The following is a 22691-nucleotide window of genomic DNA, read 5'->3' as shown; positions in this document are numbered from 1 at the left end:
TGGTAATCTTTGCTATCTCTCTCTCTCTCTCTCTCTCTCTCTCTCTCTCTCTCTCTCTCTCTCTCTCTCTCTCTCTCTCTCTCTCTCTCTCTCTCTCTCTCTCGTTGTGACGCCATCAAGATTAATTATGGTTCCTGCAGCGCCATCACACACCGACGCTGTTTAGACTGTCCAGCCTCAACGCCATGACAAATTGACCTCCTCCTCCTCCTCCTCCTCCTCCTCCTCCTCCTCCTCCTCCTCCTCCTCCTCCTCCTCCTCCTCCTCTTCATCGCCTCTCATCAGAAGTTTAATAACACCTGAGTCTTACCTGCCACTACCTGGGGCCGCCTTGTGCTCGTGAGGTCAGTAACCACACGTGAGGTCACCACTCCTGAATGCCAAAGTGTGTGTGACGTTGCGGTGTTGCGTCACTGAGGTGTGTTGTGTAGGTAGTGAGTGGTGGTGGTGGTGATAGTAGTAGTAGTAGTAGTAGTAGTAGTAGTAGTAGTATCATCAGTATCATAGTCTTCATCATTCTCGTCTTTTTCACAAATTTCTTCTCTTTCCCCTCCTCCTCTTCCTCCTCCTCCTCCTCCTCCGCCTCGCTTCGTACCACAGGAAAAAGTAAATTTGTCCCAGAAAACACCATTCAAGAAGCAAAAATATGACTAAGTGACCATAATCTTCATAAAAATTAAAGAAACTAAAACCAAGAGACTTTAAGGATCTAAAAATATTTGCTGTCATCCTTACGTGTCGTGGCTACCGGAGAGGAACCTTAAGAGCTGAAGACAATTTTTTTTTTTTCACGTTTTCTTTTAGTTTCTCACTGTAAACGTACCTTGGGATAAAACTAACTTTTTATCTCCCTGTTGCTCCCTTTAAAAATACCTTAGGATGAAGCTTTACTCTACAGGGTGACCCATAAGTTTACACACGTCAGTAATATTGCTTTTTTTTCGGAAATTGAATATGAATTTGTCAAAAGAAGAACAAATTAACTTGCTACTGTTGAGTGGATGCGAGAAGTGACCATTTAGGCAGGCAGAATTTAATAAAAATCACTAAAAAGATGCTCTTTCTTTATGTATCAAGACTTAGGTCACTCTGTATAACTCGCAAACTCACTAATGCAATGAATAAATAGCAGAGTCACCCTACCCCGCCACTCCCTCCTTCCCCCCTGACCCCCTCCTTCAGTAATCCTCTTCCCCATCAGTAGTGTCACGCCAGCCTTCACAACACTCCTCCTTCCTTCGTCGTTAGGCAGCAGTCCCTCAGTGAAGCCTCCTGGTGAAGTGTGGTCGTGCCTTGTGTTGCGTCTCGTGTTAAGCTCCTGCAGGTGAAAAAGAAAACGGGACCTGATTGATTGATTAGTTGGTTCGTTGAGTGGTTTGAGTCGAAGCTTTTGGTTCGTTTTGTGGATAAGTGGATCTCGATATTGTTTACTTTTTATTCAAGTTAGTCTGAGTGGGATTTTTATGATAAGGAATTGCTCTTTCGTATTTTTTTTTCTACTTTTCTGCAGTATCTTATGTAATTATCACGTTGTTAGTATATTAGTTAACCAAGCAATCTTCTCTTCTACCACTACTACTACTACTACTACTACTACAAGAGGTCATGTGTGTCGTAGCAGAGGGAGAGAAGGCCGTGCTGAATTCCTTGCAGTGACGTTAAGAATTTATGTGTGCAAGATACTGCCATTTATATTGCATGAAAACATATATAGTGTGAAATGGTAGTGTGTGTGTGTGTGTGTGTGTGTGTGTGTGTGTGTGTGTGTGTGTGTATTGCTAAGCCGTGTCTGTTCCTGTATATGCATGTTTCCCCAACCCTTTCTCTCTCTCTCTCTCTCTCTCTCTCTCTCTCTCTCTCTCTCTCTCTCTCTCTCTCTCTCTCTCTCTCTCTTATCTATTCTCATCTCCACATTTTTCTCTCTTTCACCCCCTTCCCTACTTTACTCATTCATCCTTTCCTCCCTCATTCTTTCTCTCGTTCTCTCATTTCATCCGCTCCCTCGCGCCCTTCAGTATCCATGCAGGAGGGAAAAATGCAACAGTTTCCCTTAGTTTCCCCCTGGAGACGCTAATCCCCTAGTGGTCCTCGTGGCGGCGAAATGGCGGTGCGGGGAAACGATCTTTAGAGAGACAAAGGTCAATGTGATATTTAGTTTCCTCTGAGTTGAATTGCAGAGTTGTTGCCAGGAGGAGGAGGAGGAAGAGGAGGAGGAGGAGGTGCAATTAAGGCCGTAACGTTTTCCTTTCCCCTTCCCTTGTTACTCAATGAAGCGGTTTTATGGCTCAGTTTTAATTAGAATGTGTGGTTTTAGTGTCGCTTCCCGTTTGGGTCAGTGTAGCTTTGGTGTAAAAGCGTGAGGGGGTGAAGGGAGCGGTGACCCTCCAGTAGAGAAGTCTTTTTGATGTGCTATGCTGTCCCTTCACCCCAAAAAAGACTAAAAAGCATGTTGTTATCTTATCTTATGCTACTAAATCATATGTTTTTATCTGAAGGTGTTTGTGAGAGGTGAGAGAGAGAGGTGTGACAGGAGGCGTAGCTGGGGAAGAGTGGAAATAGCCCAAATTGTTCTTATATTCAGCCCAAAGCACCAATATCACGCCCAAATTGCCCCTCGTGATAGCCAGCCAGCCCAAACACGCCCATATCATTCTCTTGCCAAATACACGTGAAGGCAGCCCCGCCCACGCCGCCCACACGCATCGCCGTCCACGCCCACGCTGGTCTCCTTTTCCTCCTCCCCGTCCCTTTACCGGAGTCACGCCCATCCTTACTCAGACATTTGCATTTCCCTTCATACCTTCTGCCGCCCACACGCCCGTCCCCTGCCCCGCCCGTCACACACATACACACACACACACACACACACACATTACCATTATGCCTCACAATTATAATGATTTTCAAGATACATAACTAAAAAAAATATATATATGCAAAAAAATCTTATTAATCTTAAGTCTAACTCAATAAACATACATTTTCTTTCAGGTGTTTAAATATAACAACTTTCTACCACCCATGAATTTCCAGCAGTCGCAGTATAGGATATGAGGAAATTAAGAAAATGCAATAAACTAGTGTATCATTAATATTAGATAAGTTCCCGTTGAAATGGCATCGTTCTCCTTGACTAACCATCCGTTTTCTGTGTGTTCAGGTTCCCAGCTGAAGAGTGCAGCATCGGCCAGCAGCAGTCGGTCCACCTCCCCGGCCAACGGCAGTAGTTCCTTCATCCCGCAGCCCAGGAGCCACAGCGGCCGGGCATCGCTCAATGAGAAGCACAGCAAGTAAGCACAGCGTTCCTCTCACTCATTCACTCGCTCGCTCACTTTGTTAATCTCTCTTAGTTTCCATCACTGTCTTTCCTGTTTTTCCATCCTTGCTCTCCTGTCCTCGCCTTGCACTGTCACCCTTCCCTTTGCGTCACCCTCTTCTCTCTCACTCTCTCTCACTCGTTCCGTGCTTCCTTCCTCGTACCCTGCAACCCTCCCCCTTAGGCAAAACTCTTCCTCCTAACCCTGCCGTGCTGTCCTCCTTTCCCTGTGCTCCTCTCCCGTTCATTCTCACCCTGACATCCTTCTCTCTCTCTCTCTCTCTCTCTCTCTCTCTCTCTCTCTCTCTCTCTCTCTCTCTCTCTCTCTCTCTCTTGTATTAAGATGTTTCTTCAACCTATTTTACGATGTTTTGCAATTCTGCTTCTTTTTTATAACGTGTTTGTTAGTTTGTTATGTTGCTCTGTCATCGTCATCCCGTGTGTGTGTGTGTGTGTGTGTGTGTGTGTGTGTGTGTGGTGAGGATCATGGCAGGCGAGGGAGTAAGTGGAGGTTGTGTTGGTGTTGAAGAGAGTGTGGGTGGGTGGGAGGGAGAGAGAGAGAGAGAGCATGCGGGAGGGAGGGAAGGCAAGGAGGGGGGTGGGGGGTGGAAGGGGAGTGGGTTGGTGTGCCGTGGCCTTTCCTCTCTCTCCATTCTCTCTCCTCCTCCTCCTCCTCCTCTAACTCCTCTCCTCTTGAAGTAGCAGATTAAATTCACCTCATTATCTCTCCCATTCTCTCCCTGCCTTCTTGTAATAGTTCTTCCCACACTCACCTGTGTTTCTGCATGCACTCGCTCCCACCCACACCTGCCTTAATTAATCATCACCTGGATACGTTCGTGGGATGCGTGTGAGGTAAACAGGTGACGGTCAGATCGAGAGGAAAATAGCATTAGAAATAACAAAGAGGAATGCATTACTGAGAACATTCGCAGTAAAAAGATTAGAAATGCGGAGAAGAATTAAATCGTGATGCAATGATTGGAATTACAGTGCTGGGGATAGAAGTCATGACGGTAAAAGTAAAATGTTAGTGTTGAAAGAGGAGTTTGTATTGATAGCTGGAAGGATCGTGGTGCTGGAAACTGGGAATCGTGATGCTGGATATAGATTACAGTGCTGGGAATATAAATGGTTAAGATTAGTATTTAAGAGACCAAACTGAGGCTTAAGAGGAGAGAGAGAGAAGAGAGAGAGAGAGAGAGAGAGAGAGAGAGAGAGAGAGAGAGAGAGAGAGAGCAAACATCCAAGAGTATATTTAAGACTTGCACGGTGTGATGAAGTTACGAGATGTTTAGTGAAAGGAAAAATGACCTCAAGATGACCCCCAGTCCTCAGGTACATTCCTTGCTAATTAACGTGGCTTCACCCGTCATTACCTGCATCACACCTTAACACACACACACACACACACACACACACACACACACACACACACACACACACACACACACACACACCCTACTTAGAGGTCACGTCTAGCCAATACATCATCATCAAGACACATATGGAGTGTATCACTGGCGTAGCAGGAGCAGCAGGTGAGGTCACGAGGTCACGGGTCACAGGCCACGACCCCACATGCACCACGGCCTCAGGTTTGGTAAGCCGAGAGAAGTGGCGGCGATGCTGTGGTCAGGTTTGGCTCGGCAGGTGTGGTTTGCCCTCTTAATGGAGTTACTTTTCCTTCATATGCCACACGTGTAGGTCTCTCTCTCTCTCTCTCTCTCCTCTCTCTCTCTCTCTCTCTCTCTCTCTCTCTCTCTCTCTCTCTCGCTTCCTTCAATGGTTTAGTCAAGGAAGGATGCTCAAATTTCCTTTCCATATTTGTGTGTGTGTGTGTTGTGTTGTATTTGCTTGTCTCTTCCTTCTTGTGTTTGAGAATTTGTTGTGTAAGTTTATTTGCGGTCATTACCTCTTCTTTCTGTCACTTCAGTGGTTAAGTCAAGTAAGGATGTTTTCTTTCCTCTCTTTATTTTTTTTCTGTCGTTTCTCTCTCCTCTTTTATACAGTTTTGTCCTTCAAGAATATGTCAATAGATGGTCCCTTTGTTTTCTCCGTCACTTCATTCGTTCAGTCAAGAAAAGACGTCTTGTTTCTCCGCAATATACATTGTGTCGTTCCTCTTCTCCCCGTCTTCACCAATTTAATCTCTTTGAGTGTTCTTCAATTGTCCTTTCTTCTTACAATCGCATCATTCACATGTAAAAATGCTCCGTTTGTTTATATGCGTCTTGTTATCGTTATCGTTCTCGTTCTCGTTGCTTTCCCTTTTAGGCGTGTTGTTCTTACCGTTTTTGTTCGTTTCAAGATATGTTCTTACAAGGTCGACGCTCCTGCCAGTCGCTTCGCTCCGTAAATGGCTCGGAAGACATTTTGCAAAGCTCCGATTAGACGCCCTTGTGGAAACGCGTCTCAGCTAGCTTTTTATGGCGTCCTGAGGGGGATTATCATCTCCTGGCTTGGTGGAGGGCGCCGTGTCAGTGTAGGGCAGGGACCAATGTGTACAAAGGAAGGAATGAGGGTTTACAAAAGGGATAGAATGAGGGTGTGTATAGGGGAGAGGACTTGCGTTAGGGTGAAGGACGAGGTTAACAAGAGGCACTACACTATAGTCTAGAAAGTGTGTTTCAAGGGGAGGAGTAAGTGGGGAAAATGAATACACTTTGTTAACTGAAGAATTTACATCAATAACTTAATAACAGACGAGGAGGTGGTGAAGGAGGGGAGACTCGTAAAAGGGGAAATAATCATAAAGGGAGATGTTACCGCCGAGGGAATGTTTGGGGAGAGAAAGAACGAGCAAAAAAGGAGGAAAAGAGAGGTCAGTTAAGGGGGGAGCGTACCACCAAATAGAAATCAAGACGTGCAGGAAGGAAGGCAACGGATGCTGGCTTCAGTGAAACTCTCTCCCTTGCTGCACGGGTTCCTGCTCCGCTCCTCCAATTAATAGCAAACTAATACGAGGGCAAGGGAGGGAAGGAGGGAGGAAAAAGAGCACGCGGGGGGATAAATAAGGAAGGGGAAACTGACAGATGAAAGGTGTAGAGAAAACATGTAAAAAAAAAGAGTTGCATACAGACGGTGCAGGGAGACGTGGGGTAAAAATTAGAAAGATATGAAACGAGACACATCGGAGAGACACCAAGGGAGAGATGTAAAGTGGGTCCCTTTTATAACTGGATGAGACTAACATTGCTGGGAAAGTGAGTGAAGCAGAGAAACACTTTAAAGAATAGGAAGATACAACCCGGAGTGCTACAGGGGGGATAAGAAAGGAGTAATAAAACGCATCCCTGGGTTAGGAGATTCACTGAGGGCCAGAAGAGGAGATCGAGGCAACATTATGAAAAGACACTGAAGTCATAACACACTCGAGTACCAGAGGAAGCAAATTGAGGCGATATTATGAAAGACTGAATGTTGTGGTAGTGGAAAGTGAAGAGAGGCGTGAGGGAGGAGGTCGTGGCGGCGCCGGGGTGATGTGCTTGCGGCGGGGAGAGCCACGGCCATTATCCCTGGGACGAGAGAGAGAGAGAGAGAGAGAGAGAGAGAGAGAGAGAGAGAGAGAGAGAGTGAGATGCATTTTAGTTAGTGATGACTGAAACGCTGTGGCCACGACAGGAGGGTGGTACGGGTCTCGGCTCATGAAGGAAGGTATTCAGAGAGAGAGAGAGAGAGAGAGAGAGAGACGTAACAGGTGGGTTCATGGCGGCCCTTGGAAGCGGCGTCAAGAGTGAGGGTGACCAGCCGCCGCGGCAACAGGTGGGCAGGACTCGGCGGGCAAGCGGCTGGGGGACGCGGCGCCATCACTGGTCCTGGGCGGGGCGGGGACTGTGGTACGGGGCGGCGCAGGCCACTGGCCCCCGCACGCCCTCGCCCCGGGCACCACCGCGTTGCTCTGTAGTACCCATGAGCCGTGCAGGTCGTGGCGGGAAGCGCGGCGTCAGTGTGTACGATTTCCAAGGCGCCTGAGGAATGTGTTTGTGTGTGTGTGTTTGTGTGTGTGTGTGTGTGTGTGTGTGTGTGTGTGTGTGTGTGTGTGTGTGTGTGTGTGTGGGGCGCACGTCCTCACTTGCCCAAGGCCACTGTGACCCTGCGCGCCGAGCAATATACTCATTAGTCCATCCTCTCCTCGCTCTCTCACACACAGAAAAAAAAGCTAAAAAAAAAAATTAGCAATACGTCCCCCCACATTCCAGCTGCTCAATTGGCCCGTGACGTAAGGATAATATTTCCCTCCTGCTGCTCTTCCCGTCAGTGGCAGAGCAGTGCACACCCCACGCCCTTCCATGCCCATAATGCACGGTGCCCCAGACAGCAGTGGTGGTAGTGGTGGTGGTGCGGGAGCTGGCCGGTCCACACCCTGTTTATTATCCGCTCCGACAACTCCCAGATGAGTCACCCCTGTAGCGCGCCCCGGGTCACAGAAAACGCCTCCCGCACCCCTAGCGCCCGGCGAGGGAGGCAGGGAGGCGAGGGTGCTGGCCGTACATTTTTCTCGTTCATTTTTACGCGCCCACCACGGACGCTCAGCTCGTGGGAGTGTCTCAGGGATGTTTCAAATTACATTTTCTTCTTCCGTGGTATTGCGTCGCTGTCCTGAGGTGGTGCGGCGTGGCGTTAAATCCATGATAATAGTGTTGCGGTCACTGGAGCTCCATACATGGCGCTGGCCCGCCTCAGCCTTGCCCGGTGTGCCTCATTAGTCCGCTGTCCGATTATCGCCTTCACTTTCCCTGGCTGGTGACGCGTGATGCGTGACTCCCAGGCGTGAATGTCGCCGTAGGCAGCGGGTGTGCACTGCCGCAGGCCCTGACCGCCATGCAAGCCTTGAGGAGAGTGACGCAGCGAGGGGCGATACTTGTGGAGCTGCTGGGTGGCGGGGGCGGCGGTGCGTGATTGCAAGCTGTGTGGCGGCAGTGGTGGCGGTGCTGCTCGATAGTCGCAGGGAGGCGGCTTGGCTGTGAAGGGTCAGACTTTTTGTCTTTCCGCGTCACTAACCGGCGGGAAACCCTTGGGGAGGGCGGCGTCCGCTCCCAGGGATCGCCTCCTTTGCTATTCTTTCACTCAAAAAGAGAGAAACCCCGGGAAGGTTGCGGCCTGGATTCCCTCCGTGTGATGCTTTTTAACGTCACGGCCGAAGGTCTACACAGGGAGCTACAGAGTCGCTGTTGTTGTTTGTCGCTGTGGGAGAAACTCTGCAAGGTTGTTTGTGTGCTAAGATGAGGCCAGGCTATTCATGAAGCTGCCGTGAGACAAATGTGCCGCATCATGGCGGCTGCCGTGGACAGGATGGCTTGGCCATGACGAGCTGTTCCACGAATCAGGCAGACGAGTTTGACCGCCGCGGGAGGTGCCCTCGGCACCCGCCCACCGCCGCCCAGGCTGCCAGACGCCCACACGCCTGACAAGGACGCTACGGGCATTTCCAGACGTGGGCGGAGGGCCGGCAACGCCCACTCTGTTCCCCTCAGGGACGGCGGGTCACCGGTAAGGCAGCCGCGCCTTCCCGCCGCAGGTAGTGACCATCCCGGGCATGGCGGAAAGAGGACTCAGCTTTCCGCCTTTGCGCTCCGGAACCCCACTGAGGCGGATCCTCTTGTCTGGTCCGTGCGGCTTGACATCACCAAACCTGACCTGAATGCTGGACTTGATGCGTGCAGTGATGTGGTGCTGGCGGGTCCCGCGGCCCGTGTGGCGGCGGCAGCCAGCCGTGCCCCGCGGCCCCGCGTGTCGCCCTTCACGGCAGGTGTCAGGAGTAGCCGGGCGTCGCTGTGCTGGACCGGCGCGAGACACAAAGAACTGGTGTTGACTCATGTGCTGGAGGCTCGGGTGGAGTGTGTGTGTGTGTGTGTGTGTGTATGTGTGTGTGTGTGTGTGTGTGGTCCGTATCCACCTCTTAGTCATCGAAAACAAACAGCATAACAGGGAAGAACCAACAAAGCAGTGCCATCACGCTGCTGCCACACACTTCCCCAGGCCGCGGCAGCCCATGACTGATGACCCATTGCACAAGCCGCGGCGTGAGTGGGTACGTCCTGCACCGCTAACCTTCAACACAAATCCTCAGAAATCACCCACGTTATAACCCTCAGCGGCAGGAGTTATTTTGGTGACATGAGCACAGGGTGACGACACTTGTTATCACCTCAGCTTCCCGTAACAGTTACACGTTTCCACACAGCATTGTAACAGACCAGATTTTCCTGCTAACAGAATACAAATGGCGTTAATTCAACCAATAATTAACCTTCCCTTCTCTTCTTAGGTGTAATAAATGGCCACCTTTACCTGTCAGTACGATGACGTAACGGTAATAACTGCATCCTGGTTACCTGAGTGTTAAGGAATAATGGATGTGTGATTATTTGTAACACCTTTTCTTAATTAACTCGATTGCCAGGTAAAAGGAAAAGTCTGGGAGGGTGTGTACCTGTCTCGCCGCCCTGACCTGCCTCACACACACACACACACACACACACACACACACACACACACAAAGGGAACTTAATACCTCGCTCGTGGTTTTATATTTTTTTGAAATCATATATGTTAACACAGCTTCGGATCCTTTGTAGGCCATCTGGCGGCAGACTTTCTATCCTAAACGAAATATTAGTGATGAAAATAATAATAATAATAGTAATAATAATAATATTAATAATAATAATAATAATAATAATAATAATAAGGATAAGAATGATCCGTTTATTGTGCACCATAACGTGGCTGACAAATCCTTGACACCAATAGAGGAATTATAACCAGAGATTATTATGCTGTTCTGCTTTTTATTTATTAATTATTTATTTTATCTATCTATCTACCTAATTATCTCTTTTCCTTTTGCATCCTCATTCAACACAAAACCAAACCATAATTTTCTGCCTTATTTTCTGCCTTTTTTTTTCTGTCCTGCCTTTTCCTTACGCAACACACGCTGAAGACCACAATTCATAGCCATCAGGTACCAACACCACCACCACCACCCCCACCACCACCACCACACCCAAGCTGGCTATTAGATAAAGCGCTTAGCTATACTTAAGATCACAAGTTCGACCCCAACACAGCAGATTCTCTAGAGTAACGCTGTTTTCTCACCTTACTCAGCAGCATATGACCTTTTCGACCTTTTTATAGTGACGCCACAACGCCATAACACTCACCCCATGCGTCACGCCCTGGCAGGAAGGCGCAAAGTTGGCGACATATCATTAGTCAGTCAGTCGGTCGATTAGTCAGTCAGGTTTCCTTATCCTGGTGTGAAGAACGGCGCCGCAGCTTCCCACGGACGTCACTGTGTATTCTAGGGAGTGGCGTGGCTCTATTCCCTGCTACTGTTATCTGGGCGGCTTCCTGTGGCCCCCAGCAGCGCCTTACTCGGGCCAGGTGCAGCGCGTGACATCATGTTGGTGTAGTCGTAGTGACGTCACGGGGAATGCTGCGGTGATGAGAATTTATGTTTATCTGTCCTATGTTCTTTGTAAGTTGGTGGTGAGTCTCTTATATTTTGGTTTGATCGCGTTTCTCAAGATACGACCTTGCCTTGGTGTCATAATCTCTCTCTCTCTCTCTCTCTCTCTCTCTCTCTCTCTCTCTCTCTCTCTCTCTCTCTCTCTCTTGGTCCAGTAATGACCTTCAGGGCTGTTCAGAATTAGCTAATAAAACACACTCACTTTCTCTCTCTCTCTCTCTCTCTCTCTCTCTCTCTCTCTCTCTCTCTCTCTCTCTCTCTCTCTCTCTCTCTCTCTCTCTCTCTCTCATCTCTCTCTCTCTCTCATCTCAAATTCTGTAGTTGCAAGGCAGGAAGGGAGGAAAACAGACTGAGGAAAGGAAGAAGGGAAGGAGAGAGGGAAACAACAACAGATAGAAGGGGAGGAAGGAAGGGAAGGAAACAGTATTTAGGGAGGGAAGGAGAGAAGGAGATGTATGGAAACTATAACGAGCGGAAGTGAGGAAACCGAGTGAAATGAGAAGAGAAACCAGAACATGATTTGCGTAACCAGAAAAAAAAAGAAAAAAAAATAAGGGTTTATTTACTTTCTCTCTTTTATTAGCCATGGGAATCTCCTTTTCTGGTCCTTTTATGTAGTTAGACACATCCTTCGCTGGTCGTACGAACCTTATCACGTGTTACAGTGTTTGTTTCGCTTCTCCTCTCCCTCGTTTTGTCGTGGGGTTTGTGGGAGGAGATTTTGGTTTGAGTTTCCCATAAAATTTGCGGGAGCCCTCGTTTTCTTTGAGTGAGAACGAAAGGGAGTAGAAATTTTTGCTCTTATTTTTTCTCTCGTTCGTGGATTATAACTTGAGAGAGAGAGAGAGAGAGAGAGAGAGAGAGAGTGAGAGAGAGAGAGAGAGAGAGAGAGAGAGAGAGAGAGAGAGAGAGAGAGAGAGAGAGAGAGAGAGAGAGAGAGAGAGAGATTGGCTGGGAATTATTCGAAACTTTGGAATACTTTTTTGTCTTTACTGATTGGAAGTTTCTCTCTCTCTCTCTCTCTCTCTCTCTCTCTCTCTCTCTCTCTCTCTCTCTCTCTCTCTCTCTCTCTCTCTCTCTCTCTCTCCCCCCTTCTCATTATCTTTCCTCCCATGTTTACTCTTCTCCCCCTCCTTCTCAATTCTCTCCTTCGTATTAACTACTTTTTCCTCTCTCTCTCTCTCTCTCTCTCTCTCTCTCTCTCTCTCTCTCTCTCTCTCTCTCTCTCTCTCATCCTCTCTCTCTCTCTCTCTCTCTCTCTCTCTCTCTCTCGTCTGTCTCTCTCTCTCCCATTAAGCCACATTACTCCCATAACATATTTCACTCTCCCCTCTCTCTCTCTCCTTCCCTCACCATCTCCATTTTTTTCCCTCTCTCCCTCATATTTACTGTTTCACTCTTTCTCTCCTTCCTTTAAAAATTCTTCCAACCTGGCGCACCTGAAACTCACTTGAATGCACGAGGACAGGTGACCCCCTTAATTAATTGCCACGCCTCGGGTAGCCTCAGGTGTGACAGGTAACGGAAGGTGAGAGCAGGTGTGTTTTGGCGGGGCTATGACTGAGGAAACGGTGATGATAAAGTGTTGCTAAAAAGTGGTGCATTCAAGTGGTCATGAGGAAAGTGTCTAAAGTTGTAAGGGAGACTTGTCTACTTTTTTATCTTCCTCTTCCTTGTCAGTGGGTGTAGTAGTAGTAGTAGTAGTAGTAGTAGTAGTAGTAGTAGTCTATAAAACACTTGGATATATACTTTAACGATAAAAATAACATAATCTAAGCGAAATTAAGAACAGAAACAGTGTATAAGATCAATATTCTCAAAAAAATAACTAAAAATTAATTGATATATAGAGAGAGACACGTAAAGATAGACAGAAAGGCAGACAGACAGATAGACGGACAGATAAACGTGATTAGTCGGGTTTAATATTTCATGTAATGTTCTGTGTTTATTCATAGCAGTTAACGTCTTTTTTTTTTATGAAGTGTGAGTTTTACAAGGTCTCGTTTACATTAGTTTTTTTAAAGAGCGAGCCTGAGGGGAGAGACTGAGGAGGAGGAGGAGGAGGAGGAGAGGGAGTAAACCATGGTAACGAGGGGAGATTGGCAGTGGTGACTCATTCAGAGGGGACGCGCATTCTCTCTCTCTCTCTCTCTCTCTCTCTCTCTCTCTCTCTCTCTCTCTCTCTCTCTCTCTCTCTCTCTCTCTCTCTCTGTTCAGATCACGATGTGTCTCTGATTACAAATGAATAATCTTCTTGTTTGTGAACTCAGCACTTCATTTTCATGTGTTTGTTTTGGTGGAATGTGTTTGGCTCATCATCCACCCTCTCTCTCTCTCTTTCTCTCACTCTCTCTCTCTCTCTCTCGGTCACCTTCATCGATTCATGGTCATATTCTTTCACACACACACACACACACACACACACACACACACACACACACACACACACACACACACACACTCGCGTCTGCATCTCGCTCTCAACTTTTAAATCTCCCCTCACTTACCTCCCTCCTCCTCCTCCTCCTCCTCCTCCTCCTCCTCCTCCTCCTCCTCCTCCTCCTCCTCCTCTGTTCTCTCCCTCCTCTCATTCTCATTCCCCCCAACCCTTTAATCCCTCTCAAAGCAGCATATGAATCGTGTGTGTGTGTGTGTGTGTGTGTGTGTGTGTGTGTGTGTGTGTGTGTGTGTGTGTGTGTGTTTCAGTAATGACTGGTGACATTTTCTTCCTTTGTTTTAGAAGCGGGCAATATTTTTTTTTCTTTTATTTTTCTCTGTTGCGTGCAAGGAATTTTTTTAATGCACCTTTTGTTTTGTGGGTTTTCCCGCTGACTGGCAGAATCTTTTGTGTTGGTACTTTTTTATTAACTTTTGTATTCCTTTAATGGCTCCAAATTTCGATGTTGGGTCAGGTAGAAATTTAGTTTTATGTCATCTATTTCTTTTTTATTGTATTTATTTATTTTTTTATCTATCTTTTTTTTTCTTTTCATATTTGTTTGTATATAATGTCTCCTTTTACATTCATACACTCAGTAATATACTCACTCTTGGAAATACATTGACTAGTCACTTGGTTTTTCCTTCGCTGAAACATCACTTAAGTCGTGGATAAAAAAAAAAATAATAATAATAATAACACATTCAATCTTATATAGTTCACTTCACTCAACACTCACTTTTAAAATACCATTGACTTTTCACTTATCATTCATTCAGTAATTAATATCACTCACCCTTCTCACTTATAAAACAACCCTAATAATTCCTTCATTAATCATTCAATATTCACTTACTCAGCCTTCATTTCGGTCTTTGGGTGAAAAAGAAAACCCTCACTATTCTCTGTCCTTGTGTTTCCTTCACCTCGTACACTCACCTTCGCAATCACTACTTCCAAGTCTCGGTGAACGCTGCTCTGTTGGTCACTAACGCACAGCTGATAGGACACAGGCGGCGTCTGGTTTTAAGTCTCTGTTGACCTCACGCTGACCTGACCCTGAGTGTGGTGCGTAGGAGGCGGCGGGTACACAAGGGGATAGAATTGACACCAAACGCCAAATCGTTGAGTGGGAAAGATGGAGTGGATTGATAATGGAATAGGAGTGATGGGCTGCGTGTGTGTTGGAAGTGTGGATGTAAGCACAAGAGGAAAGAAATGTACAAAAAGAAAATAAATAAGTGAATATATATAGTAGATAGATTAGTAAGGTATACAAAAAGGGAAGTGAAATAGTAATAAATTGAATTATTCGGTAATTAAGAGGACTATTAGGTGGCGCAGTGGTAGCAGAGGTTATATCAATGAATGGATCAGTAAACCTAAAAATAAACACGTAGATAGCAAGAGATAAATAAAGCAAGCTCATAAACTTAAAATGTAGGTTATTAACACTCGAAACCAAGTGCATACAAGTAAGTTCTTAATCACAGAGGAAAAAAAAAATAGCAATAGAATAGAAATATCGAAAAAGAACATAGAAACCAAACAAAATCAACATTTATCCCTTATTCTACCCTAAAAAAAAAAATCTATTTCACTTATAACTTTTTTATATCTCTCTTAAACGCCTTTTACAATTCTTTCCTGACGTCACCGGTTGCCTCACGCTGACCTGCCACCGTGACCTCGCCTGCTGGATCACGTCTTATCCTTTGTGTAGCAGTTTATTTGTATCATAATTTATATTACAATAGACAGCGACATGACGAGGCAAGCGTGTGTGTGTCAGTGGTTTGTGGCTTTGCTGTTCACGTGACTCGTCTATTTAGAACCTGGAGGAAAAGAAGAAAGGAAGGGAGGGAAGAGAATATGTAGAACAAAAACGAATGGAAGAGAGGTATAGGTTAATGATATAGATGGAAAGAAGGAATGGAGAAAGGGAGAGAAGAACAGATATAGAGAAAAAAAATGGGGGAAAAGAGAAGCGTATGATAGTAATGATATGGAAGAAGAGGAGATAAAAGAGACAGTGAACGTGTAAGGGAGGAATGGAAGGCAAAGCAACAGAGAAAGCGAACAGGGAGAAGATAACACAGATTAATAAAGATCAACAAAATGAAGAGAAAGAGGAAACAAAACACAAATAAACAGTAAGGACGACAGAAAATAGGAAGTAAGGAGAGCAAATAAAAAAAACAAAGAATATAAAGGAAGGAGAGGAAGGAAAAGAAGCAAGGAATTAAAGAAAATGAATAAAAAAGCAGAATAAAGATGAATTAGATGGACATGGTGGAGGAGGAGGAAGAGGCGCCTGTGTGTTACTTTCCTGACGCGCCTCACGATGTGCTGACGGCGAGTGTTTGTGTTTCCCTCAATACTCATACACAAGGTGAGAAATGGGGCGAGAATGGACGCTGACGAAGGCGACGACGAAGGTGTGAGGCTGTGAGCTTTGTTCCTGCCGCCACAGTTAACGTGCTTCTTTTGTTTGTCCTTGTTGTTGTTTTGCTTCTTCTTCTTCTTCTTCTTCTTTCTTCTTATGATGATGATGATGTGTGTGTTTGTTTGGCTTTCTTGTTATTCTTCTTGTTTTTCTTATTCTTGTTCCTGTTTCTTTGTTTTTTTTTTGTTCTTTTCTTTTTATTTACTCTGTCTTCCTTTTCATTCGTTTTTTTTCCCTTATATTTCCTTTTTTTTATTCTCTATGTCCTATTACTACTACTACTACTACTACTACTACTACTACTACTACTACTACTTTATATCCTGCACCTCACCGTCATTGCCACCACTACCGTTACCTCAGCCAGACTACAGTATTCACTCCATAGAAAGGCAGCGGCTGGGAAACGTATATAATAAAATTAGTCTCGGATTCAAGCATAGAAGCAAGTGATGAAAAATAAAAATGAAGTAAAATGAATGTGAGATTGAGCTGGAGACGTTTATTTTATTTTTATTTTATTTTATTTATTTATTTATTTTTGAGTCTTTCCTCAATTATTTCATTCTTTTTGTTTTCCTTGTTCATAATTATTGCACCGTAGATCTGTTGTCCGTTGTGTCAGTCATTCTTTCTTTTCTTTCTTTCTTCGTGTGCTAATTCACGTTCCATGTTCCTTCGTACACACACACACACACACACACACACAGTCTTTCACACTCTCTCTCTCTCTCTCTCTCTCTCTCTCTCTCTCTCTCTCTCTCTCTCTCTCTCTCGCTTGCTCGCTCGCTCGCTGTCGAAATAGGAAACACACACACACACACACACACACACACACACACACACACTGACGCACGTGTGGACTCTCCCATCAAGCAAGCCTGTCTGTCCGTCTGTCTCGCCCCGTCCCCTGTCTCGTCAGTCTTGTGGCGGCCGCCGTGACGCCAACACGAGCACGTTAGGTGGTGCTCGCTGCCTCCTCGCACGCTGCTCAGAGGCACCCACTGTCCCCGGCCCCGCTCGGCTCTCGTAAGGCAGTGAGGGGGCAAAGATACGTGCGCTCCGTCGGTTGGGATCTGTACCGTGCTGGGGAAGAGTGGAGCGTTGTGTTGCGTTGATTGGAGTGTTTCTCAGTGGACCTGTGTGTTGTGTTGTGTTTTGGTGGACTGGACTGTGATGTGGTGATGCGTGGTGGTGTTACGGTGAACTGTTTTGTGATTAGTGAACTGTGTGTGGTGTTCCGGTGTTGTGGTGGTAAATATCCTTGCTCTGTGTCGTGTGGTGTGAACCCTACTGTGTGTGTGTGTGTGTGTGTGTGTGTGTAGAGGTTACTGAACTGTATGAAGATGATGTTGATACCGAGTGGATGTTGCTCTCCCCCCCTGCGAGTGGTGATGGTGGTGGTGGTGGTGGTGGTGGTGGTGCCTGGCGCTGGCTTGCCCTCAGGCGAAGTGTGTGCATGGCAGTGTGGCGTGTGGTCAGTGTTACATCCGTGCGGTGAACAAATGCAGCCTCTCTCTCTCTCTCTCTCTCTCTCTCTCTCTCTCTCTCTCTCTCTCTCTCTCTCTCTCTCTGGAATTATCACTCCAGACATTTCCAGTGTTGTCACTCAAACGAAACACTCAGAAATAGAAAACGAAACAAAAACAAAAGCAACTCGAAAGCGTGAAGCCAAAAGTCAACCACGAGAGGGAGCGAGGAAAGGGAAAAAAAGCTGTACACTGACAACAAAACATCCGAGAAACTTCACCCACGAAATTATTGAAGCATTTTATATGAATGTACTAGAAATATCACCGGTTACACGTATCATCCGAATCCCCAAATTGTTTCAAAGATTCATGACAACACGAGAACCCAGCACACGACAAGACAACAGGCACAGAAAACCATGGCCGGAATATTAAAACAAGCTTTGATTTCACTATAAGACCACACTGTTATTTCTTCCATGCTGATTTTTTTTCCTTCCTTTCATAGCGAGACACAAACATCCACTCACCGCAGACGACCCGCAAGTATAACTTTTCCCGAGAATAGAGGAGAAGTGCTTGAAGGGAAATGCTTGTGGAGAGGCGGGTGCGGAGGAGGGATGCATCTTAACCACAGGGAGAGCGAGAGACGTGCGTGTGGGGGTTCCTTACTGACTCAACTCCCTCCCTCGTCTGCGCTCCGTTTTAGGCCTGGTCGTGTTGTTCTTGCACTCATGCGCTTCTTCATAAATAGCTGGCGACGTTTATGGTTCCCCCAAACAGAAGCGGAACAGAAAGCATCGCGCCGTGATATGTTTTGACGGCCTTGGGGAAAGATTGAACTAGGGTGAGGGTGAGGCAGAGGATCTTAAGAAGTGGCTATATTGTGTTTTATTAAAGCCATGTAATCTGTCTACTTATTAGGTTTGGAAGGGTTTGGAAAGAATTGTTAGCTCTTGTGTCCGAAATGTTGTGGGTTTTCTCAGTATTAGGGAAGAAAGAGAGGGTTTGGTGTTGTTTTGAGGGAAGTGTTGTAATGATGAAAGCTTTTAGAAGACCTCTTGGCTGAAAGGTCACAAGGCCAAAGGGGTAAACAGCATATGTGTGAATCAGTAAAGATAATGATAGATATATAAAGATTTACGAGAGGGAAAAGGGACGCAAAGAGCAAATAAAAAGTGAACATACGAGGCAGGAAATGGAAGTGAAGAAGAATATTTAGACACAGAACATATAAAGGAAAGCTACTTCATTTAAACCTCCTCGTCTAGACTAAAATAGTACAAACTTGTGAAAATAAGTCAGCGTAGGTATTTTAAAAGCCAGAATCTTGTCAATGGGTTGTCATAATGGTGGGGTTGCATAACTGGTACTACGTTTCGAAAAAGTAAGACATTTTCCTTGTGTATGTTATTTGAAAGAGCATTTATGACTTTCGTAAAAGCTGAGAAGTATAGACCAAAAAATAGAGGGTTCAGTGGAGCAGTTACTCGATATTTCACAAAAGACCAGATATTTTCCAAAGTGTAGGGAAGTGTAGAATTCGGTAGAGTAGTTATGTCATTTCGTAAAGAGTAGAGGGCTGTGGGACTTTGCAGTTTTCTCTCGCAAAGGACGGAGATTGGTAGTAATACAGAAGAGCAAAGTAGACATGTCATTTCGTAAAGACTGTGAGGTATTTCTGAGGTCAAACAGTGTAGGGACGTGGCTATTTTATCTTTCGCAAAGGGTGGAAAGTGTTGAAGTATTGATCCACAACACGGAGACGAGGTGGTGAAAGTGTGTTGAGCAAGATGTTGTCGCCGCTGCTGAGAGTCTGGCAGTGTTTGTTTGGTTCTGAAAGGCTACACTCTTGTGATCCGAGGTTGTGCGGCGGGATGGCGAGTGATTGGACCAGCTAAAGCAATTTCCCACAACTGCTCCCCCGACCGTCTCCCGAGCTCCACATCCCAGCACCCCACCCTGCTCCAGCTCTCCTCTGCCCCACTCTTCCCCACGCCGCCTGACTCGTCTTCCCTCCTCGCTCCTCCTCCAAGAAATTATCAGTACAAACATTGCCCCGTCCATCTCATCCACACTACCATCCCCTCTTGTATCTCATCCCAGCTCCTCCCAAGACCACCCCATTGCATCTCAGTCCTGTTCCACATTTACATCCTTTCTTAAGCTATCACCCATCCCAGCCTCACACTATCCCACTATCCCCTTCCGTCACCCATCACCCACAAACCACCCCAGCGAACAAAACCCCGCCCCTGCCCTGTCTCACCCCTTTCTCACCCCTTCCTCACCCCTTCCTCAACCCTCCCTCATTCGTTCCTCACCCCTCCTCGTCCCTTCTCACCTCTCTTCGTCCCTCTCTCACCCTTCCTCACCCCTCCCTCACACCCACGAGGATCAAGGCAGCGCGCAGGGAAGTAATTTGCATCGTTAAGCACAAAAGCTCCATGCTATCGCTCTGCTTGCATGGTACACTAATGACTCAACTTTGAGCTGCCTCTCCTCACGTGGGGGACAGTGGGGGGAAGGGGGGCACCAGACTCCAGCCTTTCATTATTCATCAAGAGGAGGGAGAGTGTACGGTGCTCCCTAGTTGCCTCGTGAACACTGCCTCGCTCACCCCCTCACTCTTTCACTCATGCACTCAGCAGTCAGGAGTGTTCTTGGAAATCAGCAGTTAAAAGCTCAGTAATGATTTGGACTCAGCAGGACCAGAACGTAAACGAGGACAAGGAGGAGGAGGAGGAGGAGGAGGAGAAGTGCTGACATAAAGCTAAAATATAAACAAACACAGCGTTACTTAAAGCGACGGATAAGATGTGAGAGTGGTTTCTCCAATAAATTCTTCCAACCTTCCTTCATTTATTTCATCAATACATAACTCGTCACTTGATTAATGAAAAAAGAGGGAGAGTTGAGATTTATTTACCGTTAACCAGACTAATTACCGTGGTTGAGCGGGTCATTTAATTGGTTCGTGGAGTGTGGAGGCGGGGAGAGGGAGAGTAAAGAGAGAGGATAGCAAGCGGCTGGTTCTGTACGTACTGAGGGGAATAGGCGGAGAGAGGGAAAGGTAAAGCGGGCTTGGAACCAGGTAGAGGGAGGGATGGGGAAGGTGGGGAAGGTGGGTGAGGGATTACAGGTATAGAGCTGGTTTTGTGGTGAAATGCTTGGGGTGTGGCGTGGGAAGGGGCGTGATGGGTGCTGTGGCGAGACTGTGGCCTGGCTGTGGGGTGGATGTGGTGACGCAGCGGTCCATCTGACTTACCTGTGTGGGTGACGCCCTGAGTGTTACGCTGATTCTGGCGTAACACAGCATTGCGTACCGAGCGGTGGGCGCAACACAGCCACGTTGACCTGTGCTGGAAACGCTGTGAGGCAATGCTGAGGGAAGTTTCCGGGCATTGTTCCTCTTGATGCTTTTAAACCTTATAAATAAAAAGCATTCCACTTGCATATTTTCATCGAGTCTTTATAAAGTTAAACATGAATGCCTTTTCTACACGTATAGATGTCTCCTCGCTATTTCCAAAGGGCGTGCAGCCACCGTGCCTCCCCCCCTCGTCCCTCCATCGCCGCCCGCTTCCCCTCTGGCTGCCTAATGAAGCCTCACCGCGCCCCAAGACCAAGGGGGAAGTGAGGGAGTGAAGGGGATGAAGGGAGAGGGACTGAATGGTTGTGGGAGGGACGAGGGTAGGAGGGCGTGAGGGGAAAAGGGCTGAGAGGTTGATGGAAGGACAAGAATAAGGAGAGAGAGAGAGAGAGAGAGAGAGAGAGAGAGAGAGAGAGAGAGAGAGAGAGAGAGAGAGAGAGAGAGAGAGGAAAAGAAGGAAAGCGATGATAATGAAGAAGGGAGAGTTTAAAAGAATGGAAAAAGTGCGGATTAAGTAGAAATAAAGAAGGAAAGAACATGGAAGGAGAGAGGAAGAATAATGAGTGTCGGAAAGAAACAAAACAAGACAATGGCAGTGAGAAGAGGAAAGGAATGATGGCGAAAAGCGAAGGTAGCGAAAAAGGAAGAGGGCTTTGAAAGAAGGGAGGGATGGAGGTGTAATAAAGGAGAATAAGGAAGGGGGAGAACAAGGGAGTGTGGAGAGTGATGAGGGGAAGAAAGAAACAAGACAAGGAGAAGACAATGGAAGATGAACAGGAAGGAGGAAGAGAGAGAGAGAGAGAGAGAGGGAGAGGCTGAGAGGAAGGGAGGGGGTACATGAGCCGAGAAGAGCATTAAGTGACGGATAATCTTCTGGCAGGATAGAGAGAGAGAGGGAGAGAGAGAGAGAGAGAGAGAGAGAGAGAGAGAGAGAGAGAGAGAGAGATTAGTGGTAAACTTTTACGAGCATATCAGCTTCCTCTTGTCCATATTCCTTACCCTAACCTAATCTGACCTTTTACCCTAACCTCACTTCTCCCTAAACTTATTCTAACACTAACCTAACCAAACTTACCGTACCTTTTCCACCTTAACTTAACCTAACCTCACTTTCCCTTAAGTATACCAACCCTAACTTAACCTCGCTGTACTGTCTACACCCCAATCTAACCTGACAATACCCTAACGCAAATACGAAAGAGGTCAGGGACTAGGGAAAAAAATAAGAGACCCTTTCCATTTAGGTCTTCCAGTTCTTTGCTTTAGACTCCACATAGTTCATTCACTGACTTACTCTTTGGCTGGGGCGTGAATATTGTCGATCCCATTAACACACCACCAGATACCCGTGCTGCATCGTGCGTGAGGCGGAAAATATTAGTCCTTGTAAAGTCATAGAAGTTGTAACCTCGGAGATAATTGCATTTCAACGAATAATTGCCTTCCGCTGACGTGAGAGAGAGAGAGAGGGAGAAGAGGACGATGACAGACTAAAAGAGGAAGAGAGGAAGATGAGGAGGAGGAGGAGAAGCGTTGAGATGCAGTGCTGGAGGAGGAAGGAGGGACGGAAGCACGTATTTTACAGTTCTGTTGCAGATGGTCATGACTCAGAAGCAGGGGAGGGGATGGGATGGGTGGGGTTCCTCAGGGCTCGGCGTTTGGAGGGGGTCGATGATGGGACTGCTTCAAGAGACTGAGATGGGACTATTTAGGTGGGATTGTAGGGGCGGAGAGTTACATATGGGAGAAAATTCAAGGATTTTTTGGGAGTTATTTGAATAATGAATATATAGAACTTCTGAATGGTGATAAAGTTTAAGGGGTTATGTGGAGTGAAAGACAGAGCTACATTTAGTTCAGTGAAGGGGCCTGTGATAAAATTGTTTGGACTAGACGTATACTGACCATAGGAAAAAGACATTGAAATAGCTACATAGAGTATTTTGAAGGCTATACAGTGGAATAATCTAGATAAGACGTATATAAACCATTTGAAGAAGCCATAACGAAAATTTTAAAAGGGATATTCACGTAACCTGACTATTTTTTAAGAAGCCATAAGACAAACTATTTCCAGGGGTTTCAAAGGGACCAAAAATGATGTAGAGAGCCACAAAATCTAACGAAATAGTAGGAGAATCTTTACAGCTGCTGGGAGGAT

The 22691-nt window shown here is 46.3% G+C and overlaps 1 protein-coding gene across 1 annotated transcript in view; it reads left to right on the top strand.

Moving 5' to 3' along the window:
• LOC135090809 (serine/arginine repetitive matrix protein 2-like) overlaps nucleotides 1-22691 on the top strand; it is a 59638-nt gene that overhangs the window by 25279 nt on the left and 11668 nt on the right. Inside the window, exon 3 of the mRNA XM_063987875.1 lies at nucleotides 3161-3290. Coding sequence (XP_063843945.1) covers nucleotides 3161-3290 — 130 coding nt within the window. The remainder of the gene's footprint in view (nucleotides 1-3160; nucleotides 3291-22691) is intronic.

This window comes from Scylla paramamosain, chromosome 36 (assembly GCF_035594125.1).
Source record: "Scylla paramamosain isolate STU-SP2022 chromosome 36, ASM3559412v1, whole genome shotgun sequence".
NCBI classification, from domain to species: domain Eukaryota; kingdom Metazoa; phylum Arthropoda; class Malacostraca; order Decapoda; family Portunidae; genus Scylla; species Scylla paramamosain.
The sequence above is the reverse complement of the archived record's forward strand: the minus strand, read 5'-3'. Positions and strand labels throughout refer to the sequence as shown.